Source organism: Grammomys surdaster, unplaced genomic scaffold (genome assembly GCF_004785775.1).
Source record: "Grammomys surdaster isolate TR1022 unplaced genomic scaffold, NIH_TR_1.0 100, whole genome shotgun sequence".
Taxonomy (NCBI): Eukaryota; Metazoa; Chordata; class Mammalia; order Rodentia; family Muridae; genus Grammomys; species Grammomys surdaster.
This window is the reverse complement of record NW_021604579.1, coordinates 14126889-14149133: the sequence shown is the minus strand read 5'-3', so window position 1 is coordinate 14149133 and position 22245 is coordinate 14126889. Positions and strand designations below refer to the sequence as shown.

General features: G+C 43.7%; 1 protein-coding gene across 5 annotated transcripts in view; it reads left to right on the top strand.

The window, feature by feature from the left end:
• Positions 1 to 22245, top strand: part of Dab1 (DAB adaptor protein 1) — a 1070329-nt gene that overhangs the window by 1015109 nt on the left and 32975 nt on the right. For 2 of the 5 annotated variants that reach the window (XM_028787228.1, XM_028787218.1), the window contains exons 4-8: positions 2419 to 2550; positions 3172 to 3291; positions 3766 to 3804; positions 5301 to 5366; positions 12012 to 12071. In XM_028787228.1, coding sequence (XP_028643061.1) covers positions 2419 to 2550; positions 3172 to 3291; positions 3766 to 3804; positions 5301 to 5366; positions 12012 to 12071 — 417 coding nt within the window. Of the gene's footprint in view, positions 1 to 2418; positions 2551 to 3171; positions 3292 to 3765; positions 4086 to 5300; positions 5367 to 12011; positions 12072 to 22245 lie in introns of those variants that run through there. The other 3 variants (XM_028787225.1, XM_028787239.1, XM_028787235.1) reach the window with 3 other exon arrangements.

Here is a 22245-nt window from a genome sequence, read left to right as displayed (position 1 = left end):
GCCATTGCACACTCATCTCTAAACCTAATTCCACCAGGAAGATTTCTAATCGCTGTTTAATTTTAGAGCAATATTCTGCTTGGCAATCAATAAGGCAGTGTCGTCAAACTTGGATTTAATAGGAGACGTGGATTACATCCTCTACATTATGCAGGGAAAGAAATACTTTCAGAAAAAAGGGGGAGAAGAAAAGAATGCCTTTGTCTCCAATTTTCCCCTGCCACATACCAGTCTAGCTCACAAAAGCTTATAAATCAATGCCCCATGTTGCGTGAATATAAATCTCATCAATTTTACATCATTAACACCATGAAAAAGCTACTCCTCTCAGAGCAATTTTCCTCTGCTAGCTAAATCTGTCCTTTTGATGAAACAAAACAAGCAGATTCTGATTGTTTTGCTAACAAACCCTTCCTCCACCAACTTTAATCACATCAAAATCCACTCAAAGTATAAACTTGCCATATTGCCAGTTGAGAGACTAAGGACTTCAGGCGGTGATGCCACATGACTCTTCAGGGAGCAATGGGCCCCTGGAAAGAGGATGAGGCAGAAGTGAGAGTTCTAAGGGTCATCAAATGGGTGAGTAGCAGCTGCATCCTGGCAGATGAAGGCAAGGCAGAAACCTAGTCAAGCAAGAGGCTGAGGAACGGACATTTTGTAAGGTCAGTGATCTCTTCAATTAAGGTGAAGATCCTCATGAGAACCAGAAGCCATCTTGGCCAGGAGACCTGAGTGTCTTTAAGGGACAGGAAACCTGGTACAGGACCTAAGAGAATACCTCCCCTAGTAGTTCTAAAGGCTTTCCTAGAGGAGCTGCCTGTGCTGTCTTTGCTTCTCCCTCCTTCTTGGTATTCAGGAATAGGAAAGATTTTGTTTACCACAAAACACATTCTTTTTTCTTTCCCTGAACTATTTGAAACTTACTCAAATATAAGCTAGGGGACAGAGCAACAATAAGCAGATATAATTCTAATTAAACATTTGCATGCACAAATATATATAGAGAGAGATTAGGAATAATTATAAATTTATATCTTTCAGCATCAATCCCACAGCCAGCATTATTCTAAAGACAGAGAGGAATTCAAGCCATTTTCAATAAAATAAGGAACAAGACAAGAATGTCTACTCTCTCCATATCTGTTCAATATAGTACTTGAAGTCCTTTTAGGTTATTGAAATTTGCTTTTTTATTGCTTTTATTGATCCTTATAGAGCCAGGGCTTTTGAATTAGGATCATTTGGTGTGGTTTTTCTAAGAAATAAACTGTGGTTCAGAAAGGACTGGTGAGTGGTTTGCATTGGTACAGTGGCCAGAATTCAAGCTTCTTGATGTAAAGAAAATGCTCTTTAAAACGATTCTGGACTGACTGTGAGCATCTCTTTGCATCTACAAGCCTTTATAGAGTATTAATTGATATGATATATGGGATTATTATAGGAAAGTAACCACAAACATACACATCTTTTAACAGGATGGGAAACTTTGGTTCTGTGGTAGCTTGAATAACAAAAACAGAAAGGCCAATTTCAAACTACCAAGCATATACCAGATTTCATCAGTTCACCAAAATGGGTGGAGTTTAGCGCAAGGCCGGGAGACAGAGTCTAAGGTGGACAGTGGTCCAGAAGCCAGACAAACTTATCAGAACAAAATCTGCGACCATGAGTGTGAGAGAAATCCATCATGAGTGTTAAGGGAATGTTCCTTCAAGGAAAGGGAAGGCTAGCCCTGTTCAGGGGCTGCTTAACAGACAGAGTGTCATTTCCTGTGGCCATCAAAAGAGAACTTAAAATGGTGATGGAATCAGACAGTCCAGGTAGAAAGATTCAACTGATGGAAAGTGTGTGTGCACGTGGGTGTGTGCATGCGCCCCGACATCTGCCCTAACTTATGACTTTCAAAAAGATAAAGTTATTCATCCCTCAACACAGATTTTCACCAACTGCTGGGGAGACTCAGTAACCCCACAAAAGTAGAGTACTGGGAAGTTCACAGCACTCCCTGAAGTTGTTCAAGGGACAGCCCCTCCCTCTGTATACAAAGGCCTGAGAACGTAAGTGTGTTCACTATTGAGACAGATTGGACTGGGCTGTGCTGTGAAGGTTGCAAGCAGAAAGAAGCATGTGGGCTGATTTCGACTGGGAGGCTTTGGCAGGCAGTGTGAAGCCACCTCTGCAGATGCTCACTCCCATGTGAACAGTCCTGGTTTATCTCTGGTCACAGCAATGAGACCATGGAGGGAGACCTCCCTTTCTCAAGGGCAGGCGTAGCTCTTTTTCCTTCCATCTGGACCAAACAGCTTTCCCAAAGCCCCTTGGGCCTTTCACACATGACAGAAACACATCTCTTATTGATCAACAGCTCGAGGGGGTGTGTTCCCTGAAACATACTCTTCCTTTTGTGTGTCCCAGGCCCTTCAGCATCACCATGCTGTTCATGAAATTTCCTACATTGCGAAGGACATCACAGATCACCGGGCTTTTGGATACGTTTGCGGGAAGGAGGGGAATCACAGATTTGTGGCCATCAAAACAGCCCAGGCGGTATGTATTCCTGTCCAATACAGGTGTTTTCCTTGTTACTATGCAGGACAGAGCCAACACTGTTGATTTTCCAAGACCTAGCCTGACCAAATGACGTACCACCACTGTCAGCTGATGTGCAGAATCCCACCTAGGAAAGATAAACAGCCTTAAAGCAAAGAAACATGGCCCTAAACATTCAGCTTTATTTTTTTTTACCCTAATGGGTATGTCCTAATGACTAATTATTTTCCCTTTCTGATTAAGCTAGATAGAGACACGTATACAAATAAGTTTCCTTGTGTTCATAGCCTCATTTAAAAAGAAAATAAGAGAAAACAAATAGCTGTTTTGCATATGGCCTGCCCTAATTTTATTGTATTCCAAATCACTAATAAATAAAAGCAATGCTTTTTATGCTTATGATTATTATGAATTTGCAAATATAATTAGTTGAAGAAATGAACTTTAGCCTAGAAGCAATTTGCTAAGCCAATATAAACAAGGTAGAATTAATTAAGAATGGAATGCTTTCAGTTTAATAGAAAAAGGAAGGGCTGCGGGTTGGAGCCGCAGACAAAAATTAGTAGCTGCGGTTCAGCAGCGTTCTTCATTAATGTGTCCCACCACCCTTCACTCCAGGCTGAACCTGTTATCCTGGACTTGAGAGATCTCTTTCAACTCATCTATGAGCTGAAGCAAAGAGAAGAATTGGAAAAAAAGGCACAAAAGGATAAGCAGTGTGAACAAGCTGTGTACCAGGTAAACCTATGTGTTCCTCCCCGTGCTGCAGAAGATGGGGGCCCACAATAAACCGTCGGGAACCTGACAAGATGAACTGTCTCCTCCTGGTGCTGAGCAGAAATAAGCAGAGATGAAAGGTTCCTGTGTAGATTACAGACACCCACACCAAGCCATTAGATGTGATCCTTCTTGTTTGTATTCTGAGACTCTAGATAGGCTAGAGAAATGGAACTCTTTAATCCGGGGGAAGATTTCAGGGAAGGAAGACTAAAGGCCCATATCAGCTTTGCTGGCTTTGCTGTTGTTAATGCCGGGAGTGGGTGGGGAGAGAGCTGCAGGATTTGGAGTTTCTTTGTGTATTTTCTGCATTAATGGCCTCCTACCCTATCCTAATCAATGCTGACTCTCTACTGTGCTGTAGCATCTGAAGATAATCTCACTTCTCTTCCTTTGCATTCTTTGCTTTCACCCTCCCTTCCCTCGATGGGATAGACCATTTTGGAAGAGGATGTTGAAGATCCCGTGTACCAGGTAATTTCTGAACCATGTCAGGGTTTTGCATGCAGCTATGAAGGCTCTTTTGACTGAAACTTGAGGATTCTGTTGAATGCAGAACCTGCAGAAGAATTAAGATGATTTCTGAAGGCCAGGGTTGCCAGCCTCTGCAGGGAGAACATTTTTCCACACTAAGAAGCCAGCAGCTGTGATGGTCGATCTAGAGATCCACTTCCTTCTTCGTGCCCCTGCCTCAGACCCCTCCACAATCTGGAAAGTTTGATCCTAGAAATAAATGTTTTTCAGTGGTCTCTTGACTGTTGTAATTTTCTTAGAGACAATATGGATAATAAAGTAGACTCTATAAGCTAAGAATTAGGACTGAGGGGCTGACATTTGCATGACATTTGAGCACAAACCTAACAAAGGGTTTTCGAGCTTTAGCAAGGATGTAAGACTATTTCTGAAGCCCTGATGATGTAGGCTAACTGTCTGATTATTTGGCTCATGGCACAGAGCTTCTATAAAATGAGAGAATCCTGAGACATCTCTGTCCAGGGCTTTCTCTGCACTCTCTTCACGGTCCACAGCCCAGGAGTAGGTAATGACCCCTCTTGAGGTCAAGTCCAAAGTCTGTGCAAACAAAGATTCAGAAAGGAAGGAAGAAGTAGCTTTCCCCACTCTCTCCTGTGCTTACTTCTAAGGAGAAAAAGTGGAACAAAATTTATACACACTTTTTGAACCTAAAAGCAAACCTTCAACTTATGTTTCTAATCACGATGTGCAGGCGTGGTTTATGTCTGCCTTACGTATGCATACTTTCACAGCATCAGCTACTGTGACTATGATCAAAATGAGATGATACATAGATACATGCATAGATACATAGGAAAACAGATAAGTCTAAAAACAGAAGTATCTAGAAGATCTGTGGTAAACACAAGTCAGAAATGTATTACTCAACACACCCTTGCTTTTGAGGGATGAAGACAAAGAACTTACTTATAGCAGGACCTTCAAGCACTGCTTACTGGGCTCCTGGAGGATGAGAAATGGTGGCCTTTGGAAACACCCAGCCCTTTAAATCTGAAATGTACACATAGAAAAGTTGAAGTTCACTATTTCATACTGATGAGATTCTGTTTAGGGGATCAGGTTGGTTGGGGATTCTGAGCTCTTGAGTAGTGGCCTGGGACCTTAGGAAGTCAAGGGGACTGTGGAGTGAAGTTTGCCAGGCTGTAGACCCATGATAACATTCCAATCAGCTGCTATGGAGACAAAGTGCCACTGGATGAAGACATCACCTCTCCAGAAAGATTTGCAGTGCCCTCACAGCCAGCTGAGGCCAAGCAGCAAGACTCTGCAGGGTTCCTGGGCAGGGTCCGTTTCATCCCAGTACCTACTCCTGATACCCCCTCTTGTGCCTGTTTCTGTGATGCTTGTTGTGATTTGCATCTAAATTCGAAATACTTTTCTCGTCTTTCTTTTTTTTTTTCCTTCTGCCTTTTCCTCTCTGGCTGCTCCTGCAATAGTACATTGTGTTTGAGGCTGGACATGAGCCAATCCGTGATCCTGAAACAGAAGAAAACATTTACCAGGTATAAGATCCTTGCTTCTTCCTTTACCTGCTCCACCAGCAAATTGCTAGCATGCTAATAGGCTCAATACTGAGAGGTTCAAGAAGTTGGGGTCTCCTGGTCATCCAGGAGTGGGAGATGCCTTTGGGAACACTGACTGCTGACTCCCCAGCAATTTCCTGCAGTTTCTATGCCTCATCTTGAGTGGCCAGTTGGGTACAGTGTTCATATCTGGAACAGATCATAGGTGTTTTAAGTAGCATTATTTTAGTTAGGGTTTCATTGCTGTGAAGGAACACCATAGCCAAGACAACTCTCCTAAAGGAAAACATTTAATTGGGGCTGGCTTACTGTTTCAGAAATTTAGTCCATTTTCATCATGTCAGGAAGCATGGCAGTATGCAGGCTGGCAGGAGATGGAGCTGAGTAAGAGTTTTACCGCATGATCTAAAGGTAACAGAATAAAACTCTTACATGGGGCATAGGAGACCTCAAAGCCCACCTCCACAGTGACACACTTCTTCCAACAAGACCATATCTACTTCAGCAAGGCCACCCCTACCTCAACCAGGCCATAGCTCCTAATAGTGCCACTCCCTATGGGCCAGGCATTCAACACATGCATCTCCGTGGGTCATATTTATTCAAACCATCTTAACCATACAACCCAAGCATTCCACTGTGCTGAGATAATACACTGGAGAATTGCAATCCACCAAGTAGAAGGGTCTTTCACCTCTCAAAGGAATGTATGCATCCAGTTTGTTTAAAAACCCAACCTCCCTCCTATACATAAGGGACAAATTTGACCATTCTATATGAAAACAGCATTGGGAGGATGATTGTAACAGAAGAAAGTACAGCTGAAGGCTTTCTCCATCCTGAAAGGCAAACGCAGTAATGCTCCTAACTGTGAAGAACACTTAAAACATTTCTAAACTCATCCAACTCTTAGAACTAGGTGATCAAACAGTCATTTTAATCCTGCCTTTTGGTGGGGAGGGCCATCAATGGATTAGAGTTTAGAAAACACTTCACAGGCTTACACAGCTACTTAGAGCCAAGACTGAAAAGAGGATACAGGTAGAAGCCAAGCCTCAGCCACCTCTGGAATCCCATGTAAGGGTTCGGACCTTGGGCCCCAGTAGCATGGTATAGTGACACATCTAGTAAATATGATAATTTTTCACTAATGAGAACCTTAGTCTTCATTTAAAACATAAATACTATGGGAGAAGGAGTGATTTGGTGCTTTTATTTAATCAGTGGTTTCAATTTACTTAGTTGTGTGTTCTATTATTCAGCCTTAGGCGTGTTTTAATTGTGAAATCAAAATAAAACCTATTTTCAATTTCTATCAAATGTGTAGAATTTGAAATGAGCAAGCCCAATGCTGTTTGTCCCAACAATCAGTTTAAACCAGCCTCTTAGACTAGTAGTTTATTTGTGCCCGCCTGGGTCCACCTCTGACTCCTCCCATTGGACCACCAGTGAGAGCTTGAGCAGGGATGCCTTCAAAGAGCATCTACTTGAGATGCAAGGTGTCTTCACTTAACAAAATTTCTGTCTCTAGAAAGAAACGTTGCCGTTGTCCCCAGAGTCAGATCTAAAGCCCTGACCCACCCTATTGTGTCTAAGCATTGAGGACAAAGAGCCATTAACCTGCCATCCCAGGGAGAGAGAGCACCTTCTCTATAGGAGAGGCACTTGAATCCAACTGAGCTGTAGTTGCACAGCACTTGGGAGAGCAAACTTGCCGGAAAGAGCAGCCTTAGGCTGGGACAGAGCTGGAGGTCCAGTTTGGCCCTTCTAGCCATCTACCTTTGGGTCATGGTTGGAGGGCAAGACACTGTTTTTCAGACTTTACTTCTCCAATTACAAAGTAGGGGGCTCCACTCCAGCACATGTCAGTGTGAGACTGAAACATGCTTATATGGGGATACAATAGTGGGCAGCATCCTGGAGCATGAATATCTATGAGGATCCAAATCTTAGCAACAAATGTTGGCTCCAGCCATTGATTTAAATTGTAGGTTTTTCCTGTCTCTGGGTCTTAGTTTACCCACCTGTAAAATGAGTAAATAAGGTCCAAAGATCTCTCTGGGTAAGTGCTTTCCTGCTGTTTGTAACACATACTTACAAGAAGTAGCTCAACCACATGGGTCTGGGTTCTCATTGCAGAATCATGCTGACTCACACTATAGGGTACCTCAGAAATGCTGCCTCAGAAGTGGGGTACATGTGTGATAATTGATGCCTCCAAACATTGGGGTTACATATAACTTTCATCTCTCCAAATTCCCACTATGGTTTGAGTCATTCTTCCACCTTTCAGACAAGGGGAGTGAGGCTTATGGGGACCGGGGATCTTGCTGAGGTTGCAGAGCCTGTGAGATAGGATCTCTAAGGCAGATCTCTCTGACCTCTGCAATAAGCACCTCTGTCTCTCAGCTCTTTTCAGCTCAATGTTACATGGCTCTGGGCTTCCCAATTAGGTCCTGTGTATTTTAAGTAGCTATCTAAAAGTTCTCACTTGTTTTAATAGTGCTGGCCTCTTAATCTTCCCATCTGCCTATCATTAACAGGAAGGCATCATTTACGAGAATGAATATTTTATCCCATCTATTGGAAAGGCCTGTGGCCATGTTTCTCTCCTGTACTGCAGATTCACCTGGGCTCAGTGCACGTAACAGGAGATAAGCCCTCAGCCTAAAGATTACCAAGCCTTAAAGCACTGCACTGCCAGTAGAAGGCCTGTTGAGTGTGTGTGTGTGTGTGTGTGTGTGTGTGTGTGTGTGTGTGCCGTGTGCATGTGCTGGCGATTATTACTTAGCTGATCCTGATGCATGCATCTGTACTTTGGCTCAAGGTGATCTCATTTTATCCTGGCCCCTGTTTCTAGGAGACATACACAGACCTGAGGCCTAGTACCCTTTTAGTTTTTTTATGCCTTAGAATGATATACATAAATTTTGTCTCTTTTAGCTTGCTGGACTGAGAACTACAGAAGTCCAGTGTGGGCTCCATACTCTGTTACCCTGATATGCCCTATCCACAGAAGCTTCTGTGTAGCCATCCCTTCCTTTTACTTCTGTATCATCATCATCATCATTGGGTACCACTTTTGATGATTCTGTACTAACAGAAAGAGAAATTACCTACAGAGCTCATTTTATGGGAGAGCCTCTCAGAAAGCTGAAGCCTTGCTCTGCTGTTGTGCCCAACATGAGGATGAAGAGGCTCTGGGCAATTGAGACATCTTTCCAAGGGAGAGTGATAGCTCCCCAGCCATGTTAATAATCATAATTGTCTCTTGTGTCACCTGCCTCAGAAAACATTATCAGTTTTCTTTAAACAACACAGGGCAATTTTATACATGACTTACTGGTGACCTTTATATCATTTGGTAAGTTGAGAAGAGAAACTGAGGCTGCCATTTTCAACATAAGGGAATCTGAGTGCCAACATCAGGGGTCTAATTCCAGTCCATGAGTGGGGCCTCCCACTTTCCAAGTAGGTATTTTTCACTTTGTTTGTTCAGAACTTAATCTCCCTATGTGTTAAGTATCAATTTAAAAACAGTAAAGCTAGCCCTCTGTCACCCAACACATTCTGAATGGTCCTTCCACACACAATTATCACACTGCTGACCCAAATGTGCCCTCTGTGTATATCACTTCAGGTGTAAGAGTCTATTTAACTTGTTCATTGAGAAGTGTATCTGTGGGCACTTAAGTATCTGCTAGGTACCTAGGAAAGTAAGAGTGACCATTGTATAGTCCCAGTCCTCAAGGAGTTTATAGATAATCTTCTAGATGCTTATGCCAACCAGTAGAGGACACTAAGGCTCAGAGAACAACATGACTCCTCTAAGTCACCCACCCCAGATCCAAGCTGGGTTAGGGACCAGATTTTCACCATCTCATGTAAAAAATTTAACGCTCTACATCACTGTTGTGTATCTCAGTGGTCCATTAGATGGATCAGATCACCCGTGCAGAGCCAGACCTTAGCCCTCACTGGTAAACGTTTGCTGAGGCAAGTCTTTACTTAAGGTCTAAGTATGAAAGTACAAGGATAATCAAGTGTGCACCTTGTGCTGACCAAGCTTACAGAGAGCTGTGGTCCTACAGACACACAGACAGCACATGCTGTCATAGCTCTCATGAATAGAAAAAGCCTGTCTCATACTCTGCCTGTGTATACTTCCATCTCACACAACCCAAGGAGTGCTGCTGACTCCGGGCCGTATCTTCCATTCTCCCTGCCCAGAAAAGGCACAATACCTGGCATAGAAGAGGTGCTTGGGAACTTTTCTTTTTTAGTGAAAGCATGGGTGTACCTGAGCAGGGAAACCAAACAACAATCAAAAAACTCTAAACCACGTTTGGTAGAGGGAGGTGGGACTGGTGAGAAGATGTCCTGGCTGAGATAAATCGTAAAGGACAAACAAGCAGATTGATATCTCACCCATGGGAGAGCAGAGTAGAAAAGTGTTTTCAATTATGCACAGTTTGGGTTTCTCCGTCGCATGGCTTGTTCTCCATTTGTGGGGATAATTGAGAAGCAGCCGCGGTTCAACTGTGCTAAGTGCCCGTAGTGAGCAGTGAATTACAGGCAAAGGAATGCTCCTCATTCTGCTCAGTAAAGGGTGAGCTACTGAAAACAAACGTGAGGGCCGGTAATTTATCGGCCCTTGTTAACAAGGACTCTGTAGACATTCCGGGAGGATTCCTTCTAAATGGAGCCCAGTTATCAGGACCAAAGAAATGACATTCTTCATTGGATACCTGCAAACTGGGGTTGGGGAAGGGCATCTTCCACCTGGCCGTGCTTACTCATAGCTCTGTTTTTCTGCAAGGATGCACATGGGCCTCTGGGAATGTAGGGCATGATGTTTTATAAAGAAAGATGTACCTGATGCAGCCTCCTGAACAAGGTAGAAATAAACAGCAAACTGCCTGAGCTGCAGGGTCTGGCCACCCCAATCCCTGACTGCTGGACCCTCTCCAGGTCTGATCTTCCTCCTCTACATCACAGAGAGGGGTGGCTGTAGTTCTGAATGACTTATCCTGGTTATTATATCGCTATTTATGGAAAACGGAATGTTTGCCACCCTGCCAGCTCCTGGGACTTGCCTGGTGCCATGTTAACTAGTAATATTAAGACTAAAAGTGTTATTTTGGTAGCCAGAATGACATGGGTTTGAACACTACCAGGTCTGAAGTTTGAAGCAAAGTCCACAACATCTTTGAGGCTGACTTTCTATGGTTTGAGGGTAGGGTTGACTTCAGGAGATTAAGTTAAATGAGGGTAAAAATAGAATTCAACATATCAGTTCAGGTTCTTACTCTCAGGGATAGATTAGCTGGCTGGTCCATGCTTGGCAAGCATTTCTTTTTTTCAGTGTCCCCCACACTGCTATATGGAAGATTTACCCAGCGGGTATTCGTAACAGGCCTTCTGGTTGTGACATACTCTATCTGCTCCTGAGGAGCATCCAGCCTGCTGGAAAGACAGTCCCACTGCCAGGACATTATAAATCCACTGCTGCCTGGTCTCTGCAGAGAAGAGCAAAGCCGTGGCAGTCTGGGGGAGGAGCAGTTAATGAGTGCTTCCAATCTGGAATGTTTCAATGCAGAGCCCTTGATTGACACATTAGAGACGTATTCAACACTATTAATATCACAAAATGTGTTCATATACATATGTATATGATTATGTGTGACAAAGGAAATCATCATCCTGCCATATTGCAGAATTGTGGGGCTCCATAGTTCTTGCTTATCTGATATCCAGTTTCTCATTTTGCTTCTTAGCATAACCTGAGTGAGATACAGTGTCGGTCAGGCCGATTGAGAGCAGCAAAGCCAGAGGGGCTTGATGACCTGCTCAGGGTGTTGCACGGAAGCAAGTAGCCCCAGGAGGCCAGATGAGTGAGCAGGGCAAGGAAGCAAGGGAAGATCTGGAGGGATGTCAACTTAATCAGGAACTTCTGGATCCTTGTGTCTTACTTTCCCTGTCATATGGACCCTTTCTTTGATTGGCAGGTGGCTTGTTTGGGACCCCAGTAGAAAGTTGATAGGTACTAGGGACTTATATTTTACATAGCATACCAGTCTTAGCACAGAGACATACATGCTCAACTGCAAACTGTAGTTACATCAGGGAAAATCATAACATCTGAACCTCCTGTATGATTAATCAAATGAAATTGAATTTTTTGTTGTTACATTTTTTAATTTCCATGTGATGATTGAGGTCTCCATAGCTATTCTTTGATTCTAAGAAAGCCACAAGAGCAGACATTTATTATAAGATGGTTACCCCTGTCCTGATAGAATTTTCTCAAGGGAAGGAGCTTGGCTTGAGGCCTTCACAGCTAACAACACCCCACAGGGATGGGTGCTGGATCTGTCTTAGGAGCCATCTCACGGACAGTCAAATTTACAGAGATGGGTGACTGCTTTGAAAGTGGAACACCAAGCCAGATGGTGGTGCCACATACCTTTAATCCCACCATTTGGGAGGCAGAGGCAAGGGAATCTATGAGTTTGAGGCCAGCCTGGTCTACAGAGCAAGGTCCAGGACATCCAGGGCTATATAGGGAAAAAGACGGAAAGCAGAACCCCAGTGTTTTGACTATTGAATTTAATTTCTCTCTAGGTTCCCACCAGCCAAAAGAAGGAAGGTGTTTATGATGTGCCAAAAAGTCAACCTGTAAGTGTAAGTACATGTTCCTCGGCGACCAGATTTACACAGTGGCTGCAGGGGCCTCTTCTTTCAGAATTAGTCTCACATATGGCTTCTCATGGATACAGGGACAGAGATGTGAGGGAAGAATGGTACAGATGATCAGGGGGCCAATCAGGACAAAGGTCTGTTCCTCTTATTCCTGAGAGTGGAAAGCGGTGGGGTTGGATAATACAAACAGCTCTGCCTGAGGGGCTCAAGGTTCCAGGTGTTCCAGAATAAAGGTCCCCAACCGCAGTTTTATAGTAAATGGTCAAGTATAGGACGCTGTTGGGTTTTTCTACCCATCCAATATGAAAATGATTGAGATGTTTCAAAGGAACAAGAAAAGGGCTAGTCCAGGCCTTTGAGGTATATAAGGATTCATACCATTAGCAGGGACTTACAGAAAAGGTCCTGTATAACAGGCTCTCCGAGAAACTAGCAGGTGAATGGGGCTATGGTAAGGACAATGCCCAGTGTATCTGGACCCCATCTGCTGGAGGGACTCCTAGGAATCTGAGCCAGAAAGGAAAACCGAGCTCTACCCTGGCACTGAAGGCAACCTCATATTCCTACTGTCAGCAGCATGAGGATTGGCCTGCTGTTTGGGTTTCAATTGGTCCAGCCCCCCATTACAGTTTCCTTCAGTTCAGTTTGTGCCGGGATTGACTCACTTGCCTCTGACAGGTTTAGATATTCGAGGAAACACACTCTATTTGCTGCCCTAGTTTTTCTGATTTTATTAGCCATTCTGGTCACACCCTCTCCATGCTTAATAGCTCCAAGGGAAAAAAACTTAAGCCTCTTAGCCTGGCAGACAGGCAGCCTAAAGGGCTCTATTGGCTCACAAGTCTCTTACCCCTCTTCTGGCCCAGCTCTCCAGACCTTCTTCCTGCTCTGTCTGCTACCTGATATTCCTTCATCCAATTGTCAGTGAGACTTGGGGTTTCTGCTTTAATCACCCCTATCTTTGTGGCCCTGTAACACTTATTACCCTTTGAACAGTAAGTATGTCTTCCCCAACACCTCCGTGAGTCTCCTGAGGTTCCTGTATTACCAAAAATGAACCCTGATAGCTGGATGCCAGGCTGGAAGCAAGCTCAGAAATATTTAATGAAAGACAACTGACTCTATCCTAAGGAAGGAATCCATGAGAATTCCTGGTTCTTCTACTTAAAGGGATTCCCTGTTTATCAGCACTCTAAAAGGTTGTTACCTAAAGATAAAAGAAGTTTTGCTTGGGAGACACATGGATGCATGAATGGATTGCATTGGCTGCTCGATTGCTATTTCCTAAGACCTAGACTTACCCAGTGTGGTAACAAATTTCTACTTTTTCAAAGGCCTAAGAGAAGCAGGAGGCATGAGGCTCGGGCTGTAGCTTGCAGACACAGACATTTATCTACTGCTGCTCACCCCACAAGCTGAACTACAACAGCTATAATCTCACTGACTTCCTTACTGCTTTTGTCAGGTTGCCTGAGTCCTTTTCTCTATCTAGTCTTTAATCTTCTTGTGTTTGTAACGGCAATAGAAAAACCATGACCATTGGATTCTCAGAGTTTATAATCAAGCACTCACTATACAGTATCTATGGATAGAACTGAATACATTTGCTTTAAATCACTTGTGTGTATCGAGCATGGGGATGATGCCCTCTCCGTGACCTGACTACTAGAGAACATTAGCACAGGGTAGCTGCACAACAAGTGTGTGAGAGCGAGGGAATGAACAAAACTGAAAATGAATGACTGTGACCCAGAGTGAATGGCTCTGGATCCAAAGCTTATGTCTTAAGTTCGTTTTCCTCCTAGAGCAGGATCTCAGATGCAGACAGTGGTCGCTGTTGTAGCAGCCCCTTGCCCAGCCGCACCCTCCACATTGCCTTCAGCAGCTTGTGCCCTGTTCTGCCTCCAACCTTCATAAACATGTATGGGTTTTTTTTTTCTTCTTCATAGCTTGGAAAACCAAGCTGACAGATGGCCTTCCGAACACACACACATGGAAACGCACACCACGCGCGCACGCACACACGCACACCTGCACCTCTCTCCTCCCACATCAGCAGCTCTGCAGCCGTCAAAGCCAAAACATTTTGCTGACTTGGCAAAGTTATTTTGGGGTTTTGTTTTGTGTTCTGCTGCCTAGGGATGGGCTCAGAGTGGCAGTCCCATGGAAACTGTTTAGAGTCATTACAGTGTTTAATGATTTCTGAAGAGAGACCAGTACATAATAAAATAGTGAGGACATGATCTGACAGAATTAAGAGTCTGCATAGGCTTTCTACCCAGAACCCCTTAGAGCCATTTATATGTCACAAAGAAGGCTAGAGAAAGAATGGGGGTCCATTGATTTTCCTACATACTCATCTGAAGACCACTATAATTCTTGCATTTTAAGAGTGAATCAATATATCTCTTATCTATTTTTAGAGCATCTAGAATTAAAAATAGCAATTGCACAGTTTAATTTTAAACCTCACTTAGCTACAATCTTTCCTTTAAAAAGTAGAAGTTTATATGGTAATATAATATAACATAACATAAGCTATGAAAAAGATAAAAGGAGATATGCAGACCTTGTACTCCACCCAGTCAGTTGCCTGCTCAGCCCATGGTGCTCTTGAGGCTTACCTGTCTCCTCAACAGAACAAAGACAGGCAGCATCCATTTCCAAGCTGGTGTTTGTAGGAGCATTGGCCAATGAGATCTTCATCAGAGATTCCAAAAATCAAACTGTTAAAGTTTTCAGGTGTTTAATACATTTAAAAATATACTATGAATGTTAATGTGTATTCATGCATGAATATGCAATAGGAATGTATTTTGAGTTATGAATATATGTTACATAAATTGAGTATTTCTCAATTTTCTTTGACCAGAATAGTCTTTTTAATATAACCTCAAATACATCTCAAATGGAGACTCATTCCATTAAAGATGTACTGGGCAAGAGGAAGACAACAGACACACTCATGGTACTAATACAAAACAATCTATTCCCAAAACTCAGGTGTAGCAGAGGTGTAAGAGACTACTTGCAGGTCTGTGAGCTAGCCATGTGGCTGTTCTTCCTTCTGCCTTTCCCAGGGTTCCTTGATTTATGTGTCTCAGGTTACCTGTATGTCAAGAGGCAGCCCATCCCTGCTGAGCTAGTTCACAGATTGGGGGTTGGTTAGCTGTGGTCCAGGATGCCCCTAGGAAAGGCAAAAGCGTTCTTTTCCATGTAGTGTCTCCTCTTCCAACAGGTCAGAGTCACCCAGAATGTGAGTGGAGACATCCAGGTCCTCTGAGGCTAAGGCATTCCTCAGCCAAAGTCATTCAAGTCTATACTAGACTGGCATTTAGAAAATAGGCTATACACTTTGGTAGATATTGTAGGTTTAATGCAAAGGCTAATGAATACATGAAGAGTGTATGGGAGGGAGGGTCTCTCATACAATCCGTTTCTTGCAGTTGGCATGGGAAATCACTACTGAATTATAATAATCAACTTGAAAAACATTTGCTTCCTCAATACTGCTTTCTTTTCATGTCCCCTTGCCTATATTTTGCCATTATCTGGGGTGACTTCTGATTGTTCACTCTGTAAGAGTACCCTAACCTCCCAACCCAGAGCCCTCAGCCATTGAACATCTGGACCTGGAGACACCCTAGGTGATCAGACTCTCAGGTGCCCTCCTTTCTCTCACTACAAACTTCCATCTTCCCCTCACACTTCACTACTCACACTACAAACATTCTTGCTTCAACAGTCAAGATTTAGTTAAAATAGTCTCTGCAACTGTCCTGGAATCCCTAAGAAACTGGTGTCTTGAGTTCACTTGCATAGAACTTATAATGATGTTTGTAATCACTGTCCAAGAGCATGGCCTTTGTGATCTGGGGCAGTTGGATTGGAGTTCAATTTTACTGTTCACTCCCGAGCTTTGTGACTTTGGCTGCTGTATTAGCTCCTCTAAGTCTCGATTTGTTCTTCTGAAGATGGAGCTTACTGCTGGTGCCTGTCTTAGCAGGTTTGTCAGAGGATGGTGTGAGCTAGTCCCCATCAGCGCAGAGCCCAGTGAGGATTCAGAAGTTGTGAGCTGTCATTCCATTGCTTTTACCTAATTATCTGTGAACTGCCAGGGGACAGGAATCACATCCTGTCTCTGAAGGAACACTTTCTGGGATTTCTGGTCTCCTTGAGATATTGTCGGTAAATCCTTTTCCCATAAAAAGACACATGCATACCAGTAAAGTTCTGTTGGTCTTGGAGGTGACTTGAGCACTCCTCCACTGTCCCAGAACCCCAGGAAGCAGCTCAGCACCACATGTGTCAGTAACAATGGCCTTGACACCAGAAACATCAGATGGACCGGAGATGCCAGAGTTTGAATTTATTGTTTTTCAATACTCAACCCCTGCTCCACCTTGCTTAAGACTCAACTGCTTGAGAAAGCTTACTGCATGCTTTTCTCTCCTTCCTCCTATTCATTTACCTATCCGTATGCCTGCCTCTGTCTCCGCCTGATTCATAACTCAGCTCAGCCCTTTCTTACCCTGATTTCTATAGGATTTGGTACCTCTGCATGCTTACTTTACCGTGAGTCTGGGCTGTCCTTCTAGCAGATTGTTTTTCTTAGGATCACCCTGCACGCATGCGCGCATGCACACACACACACACGCACACGCACACAGACACACACCCCCTTCCTCCTTTCCTTGGCAGTAGGAAGGAAATTCCTACTTATCTAATTATCTGTGAACTTGACAGTAGGAAGCTTTGCACAGGGGGCTAATCTCTTTTGTAATCTTAAGTCCACGAGTATACTTTTATGGAAAGGTCCTACAACACCAAGGGCATACATGCTTGGTGATGGGAAGCTAGCTGTAGAGAGACAGGAAGAGTTTAGGATGGAAATTATAACTTGAGCAAAGTTCTATAGATGAGCAGGATTAGAACAAACCCCAGGCACAATGTCAGCCCCTTGGAGACTGATTAGATTGCAGAGTGTTTTGACACCCGGGTCCATATTGACTTTACCTAGCAGCACTCTGGGCTGATGAACTCATCATCAACTCCAGTGTCAGAGGGAGAGGAAATACAGATATTCCTAGTATCTGCCAGCTTATAATGCTGGACATGCTTTCAGCCAAATACCCTGGCCTTTGGGGTGACTCTCAAGAATGCACAGTCCTGAGTGGAGACACAAACTGCTAAGGGTGGCATTACTGCATTTATTATTGAGAGCTTTATGCACTGTATTAGCCTTTGAGAGTGATTTAGTCACAGTGTGGAGCTGCTAGGGGGAGTGGTGCACTCAGGTGCCTGAGTACCTGTTTGAGACACTGTGACACCAGGGAGGGTGAGACGTCCCCTCTACACTTGGCTGTTTCAATGACACAAACCCAAACCTTCGTGTCATCTTAGATGAGAGACAGTGCTTTTCTTCTTCATGGTCCTTATTCCCCTTATTTTTATGCCTGAAAAAAAAAGATCTTTTATGCTGAACCTTGTAATTGCCTCCACTTAAAACTCTTATATAGTAAGTAGTGTTAGGCATTAAAGACTCTCCGATTATCAGTAATAATTGTGAATTCTGTCAGAATCTGCTCTCCCTGCTCAGCCTTCAAAAATCAGCCTCACTGAGATTCTTAAGAGTCTTGGCATGATGGCAAATAAGAAAGTGGTCAAATTGATACCTTGGATGGGGCATTAGTTGCCTTGAAATGAAACATGGATTTAGAACCAAAGGAATAATTAGATGCCTCCCCAAAGTTCTTCCTTACTTTGGTTGAGATCGTTCTCAGTTTCTTCAAATTCCTGAAGCTATTTCTCCCCCTCTACATAACAAAAGCACTGGCCATCAACTTCTGACACCTTGAACCCCTGGGAGGTTCAATGCATGTGAAATCACTATCTTCAAATAGAATAGAGCTGCTTGCAAGAGACCATAGAGAAGCAAGTACCAAGAAGGGTACAGTTAGCAGTAGCCAGGGTCTGGACTAGGTATTTTCCACATTCTTGGATTCTTACTTAAGAATAATATAAAGTTATACATAGATTTCCAAGTGGTAAGAAAATTGTAATCAGATGTAGCAACAGCACAGATTAAAGAAGAGTTCACTGTTAAAATAGACAGTGGATCATATGAGTGACAAGACACAGGGGCTCTGATTTCTGTGGAAGGCCTCCTTTTATGAGGTACAAAAATAAGAGTTTGGTTACTAAGAAGTATGGTTTGGGGGTGATCTGTTTTGATTAAGTTATATAACTATTTCTCTATAGGTCATGCCCTTTTCCATGATGCATCTGATTTTAATTACATGTACAGTACACAGATATAAGAAGGTAAATAGGAATTTTTTTTGCCAAATATTCACTTTGAGGACACAGTTTACCTTATGTACACACACACACACATACACACGCACACCAAGTTTAGCCCAGCTAAACTGCTCCTTTCCTACCTTCTATACCAAGACATCCTGAGTAAGATTGAACAGGATCTCAGTTTGATGATCGTTAAGGCAAGGAGACTTAGTCTGTTGTTCAGAGAGAGGTATGTGGGAAGCCTGATGCAGGGAACGGAGAGCCTAGGTTTCTAACAGGCTGCTAGGTTTCTAACAGGATGCAGTGTTTGGAGTGAGGTATATGAGTATGTGCAGGTAAGAGTCTCAGGCTGCTAAGTACATTATTATCGGAGGTGTGTGTGTGTGTGTGTGTGTGTGTGTGTGTGTGTGTGTGTGTGTAGCTCAGACCAGATAGAGTCCCAGGTTGCTAAGCTACTCCTAATGCTTACTGTCCCAAGTGGTCTTTATTGCCTCTATTTTATGACTAAGATGAGGCACCAGTGACATGACAAGAGGTGGTAAATGTGGGCTCAAGACAAGGAGCTTTTAGACCATCAGAGCTGATGCCCAGAGGGCGAGGCAGCTTCACTGAGAGGACAGCCCACTTCTCCTAAGATATTGGAGCAACATAAATGGGTTCCTCATTATTTGTCTTATGAAGGGAACTGCTCTAGTAGGGTTCAAAATTACTTACCTGTTCATGTTCCATTTGCTCTCATGTCTGTCTAAAGTGGGCAGTGTTTATCCTTTAAGCTTCTCCTAATGTCTCTGCTGCCAAATCAGATAGAATTGAGGCTCATTCTTGCTTTCTTTATCTCCCTGACTCATAGGGGCACACTCTGAGGCACACAGCAATGAATGATGGGTTTGTCCTGTGAAGTTAGTGCTTTGGATATGAGGCAGTTTATTGGGTGCTAGTCAAGTCAACTCCCTGAGCAAGCTTCCACCAAGGAACAGCTATCTAGAAAACACATTCCTTCCTAGTGTCCTTCAAGAGAGCCTGAGATCAGGGTGGTAGATCTGTGTACCCTGAAAAAGGAGCCACACTGGAAATGATAAACATCTCAGTAATGGGATTTGACATTCAACCTGTAATTCAGTGCCTTCCTTGGTTTTATAGTGCCAGGCACTTGCCATATGTACTAGGAATTTAAGGCTAATTTAGCTGTGAAAAAAGTAGCTAGAATTTACAGAGCATCTGTTATATACTGTGGGCAGCCTGGGCTCTGGATTTCATTTATCGTCCTCTCTTATCACAGGCCTAGGAGGTGTGTGCTCTTGCCACATACAGAAAACCGGACGTGTGGGCGCCATCACCCACACTCACAGAACTGCTCAATGACAGAGCCAAGAATCAAACCCTAGTTTGTGTGACTCGGGCAGCCACACAATTTTCATTGAAACATAATGTGTTTTTATCAGTTTGATTATTTTTCTAGGTGAGACCGTTAAGGCAGGGAAACGTATTCCATCGTTCAGAGAGGGTTCTATGGGAGGCTTGATGCAGGGGTTGGAGGGCCTAGGTGTCTAACGGGCTGCTAAACTGCAGTGTTTGGAGTGAGGTGTGTGCATAATATGCACAGGTTAGGGTCTCGGGCTTCTAAGTGCATTATGTAGCCCAATAAGAACTACCTGAGTCCAAGGAAGACCTTGAACTCCAGATCTTGACACTTCTACTTTTGAAGTGTGGGGAAAGGGGTTCTCTGTGGTCCCACCCAGTTTATAAGGTGTTGGTGATCAAAACAAGGCCTCCAACATGTTAGGCTAGCATTCTGCCCACTAGGCTCCTCCTCTACTCTCTGGCTCCTTCCATTTACCCTGCTGTGAATCAGTACCTGGAGCTCACATTTGTCTCCTAACATCCTTTGTTTCTAGTATGTTTATAAATATTAATCTTGCCTCCTGGGGCCTCACACTCCTGGATGGCTTCAAACACCTCTTTCCTCATTTAGACAGAGCTTCAAATGAGGAGATCATGTTACCTCTACTCCTGCACCTTCACCCTGCCAAGCAGACTGCTGCAGTCTGCTGATGTTAAAGAGACATCTGTAGATGCCAAGGAACAAATGCTAATGGAAGCAGCCTCACTTCTGAGGGTCAGGAAAATTCTCACTTTGCCACACTGGCCTCTTCTACTCCCCACACTGTACATGTCTGTACGAGGCCCCTGCGCCCCAACAGCCAGCGTATGTGTGATTCTCCCTGCTCAAAGTTTTAATTCAGCTTCTCGGCTACAAATGTAGGAAGAGTCAATCCATTAAAGTGAAGAATGGCAAGAATTCTCTTGACAACTATTCACTGCTTCCCCCCTGCAACTCCCATCTTTTATGGCAAATAAATTTTCATTCACACAATTCGCCAGTTGGTTTTCCCTTTAGTTGGAAATCTGGATCAAGATGTTGCATAATTGGATTAAATCTAGTCTGAACATTTGTCAGTTTCACTTCCTCATTAAGCACCACATTGTACAGAAATTATAATTATTGCAAGGCAGTTAACAGAGATGTCACACAAGAGGAGGAACCCAAGGAGGGAAGGGAAGCCAAACTCATGCATTTACAGATGTGAAGGGGAAGGTGGCCCCTCCAGATGTTCCTTCAGGGGACATGATTTTTGAATCCATGAGTTTACAAAGGGGAAGGGGAAGGTGGCCCATTCCAATGTTCCTTAGATGGAATTTTTTTTCTAGAATTGCTTAGGAAAAGTTATCCTAAAGCAGAATCTTGAATCCCCATGGATTGAAACGAGACTGCAGATTTAAATTCACCCAAAATCCAAATTCTTCCCAAACAGTTGTGATAGACGTGGGAGAAAAGCTTGATTGGTCTTGTACTTTTGTTTTTTATCACCATAAAGCTAGAAAAGATAGATCAATGAAGAATCTTGACAGTTAGGGAAGGCCAGGCATAGACAATAATGATTAATAAAAATAACCAAGGCCATAAGAAGCAATGTACAAGAAGCCACAGGAGTACGGTAGCAGGCAGAAAGCTCTGCCTGGGGAAGGTGAATGGAGGCCTCAGCCAGGACATACACTTGCACTGGGCCTTGGAGACCAGAGGAGTTTGTCATTGGAGACACAGAAACAGATTTAAGAAAGAGAAAACTGAGTATTCTAGAGTGTTGAAATGGGAGAAGAAAAGTCTACCATATCTCAGAAACTGATGGGTCACTTCAAATGGCCAGGCCACAGAGTGTTTCCATTGAAGCAAAGGACAGGGGCACTAGAGGAAGCTTCCCCTAGCAAGCAAAGGTCCTGAATAAGCTGAGGAACTGGAGATGTATCAGGAAGATTCTAGTGCTTTCTGGTCACTGTTAGGCCCATGTTTCTCTGTGCCTGTCTGGTGGCCTGCGGCAGGTGGCTTAGCAGGTGGGGAGACAATTAAAGTGCTAATACAATTATCTAGGTGCGACCATCAACAGACTCAGGGAAACATGCCAGGTGGCTTAATAGAGAGAATTTACTGTGAGGAGCTAGTTACAAGTTCCTAGAGGAGCAGAAAAGCCTAGCCTACTAAGGCAGTTGGATAGCCCAGATTAGTAATAGTTAGAAAGGGCCAACGAAAGGAAGAAGTAGACTTAGCAGAACCTGGGACCTGAGGCTGCCCAGAGAGAGAGGAGCTGTCTGTGGAGGCTAACAGCAGGCTGGAGATTCAGCCACTCAGTCACTGTGGCAGACACCTGGGCAGTGTGCAGTCTCCACCCACTGTCCCCTACTGATCAACATAGGTGGAAACTCACTGTCAAGAGACTGAGCAGAGATGTCTGTATAGAATTACAAACAGAGAGAGAGAGAGAGAGAGAGAGAGAGAGAGAGAGAGAGAGAGAGA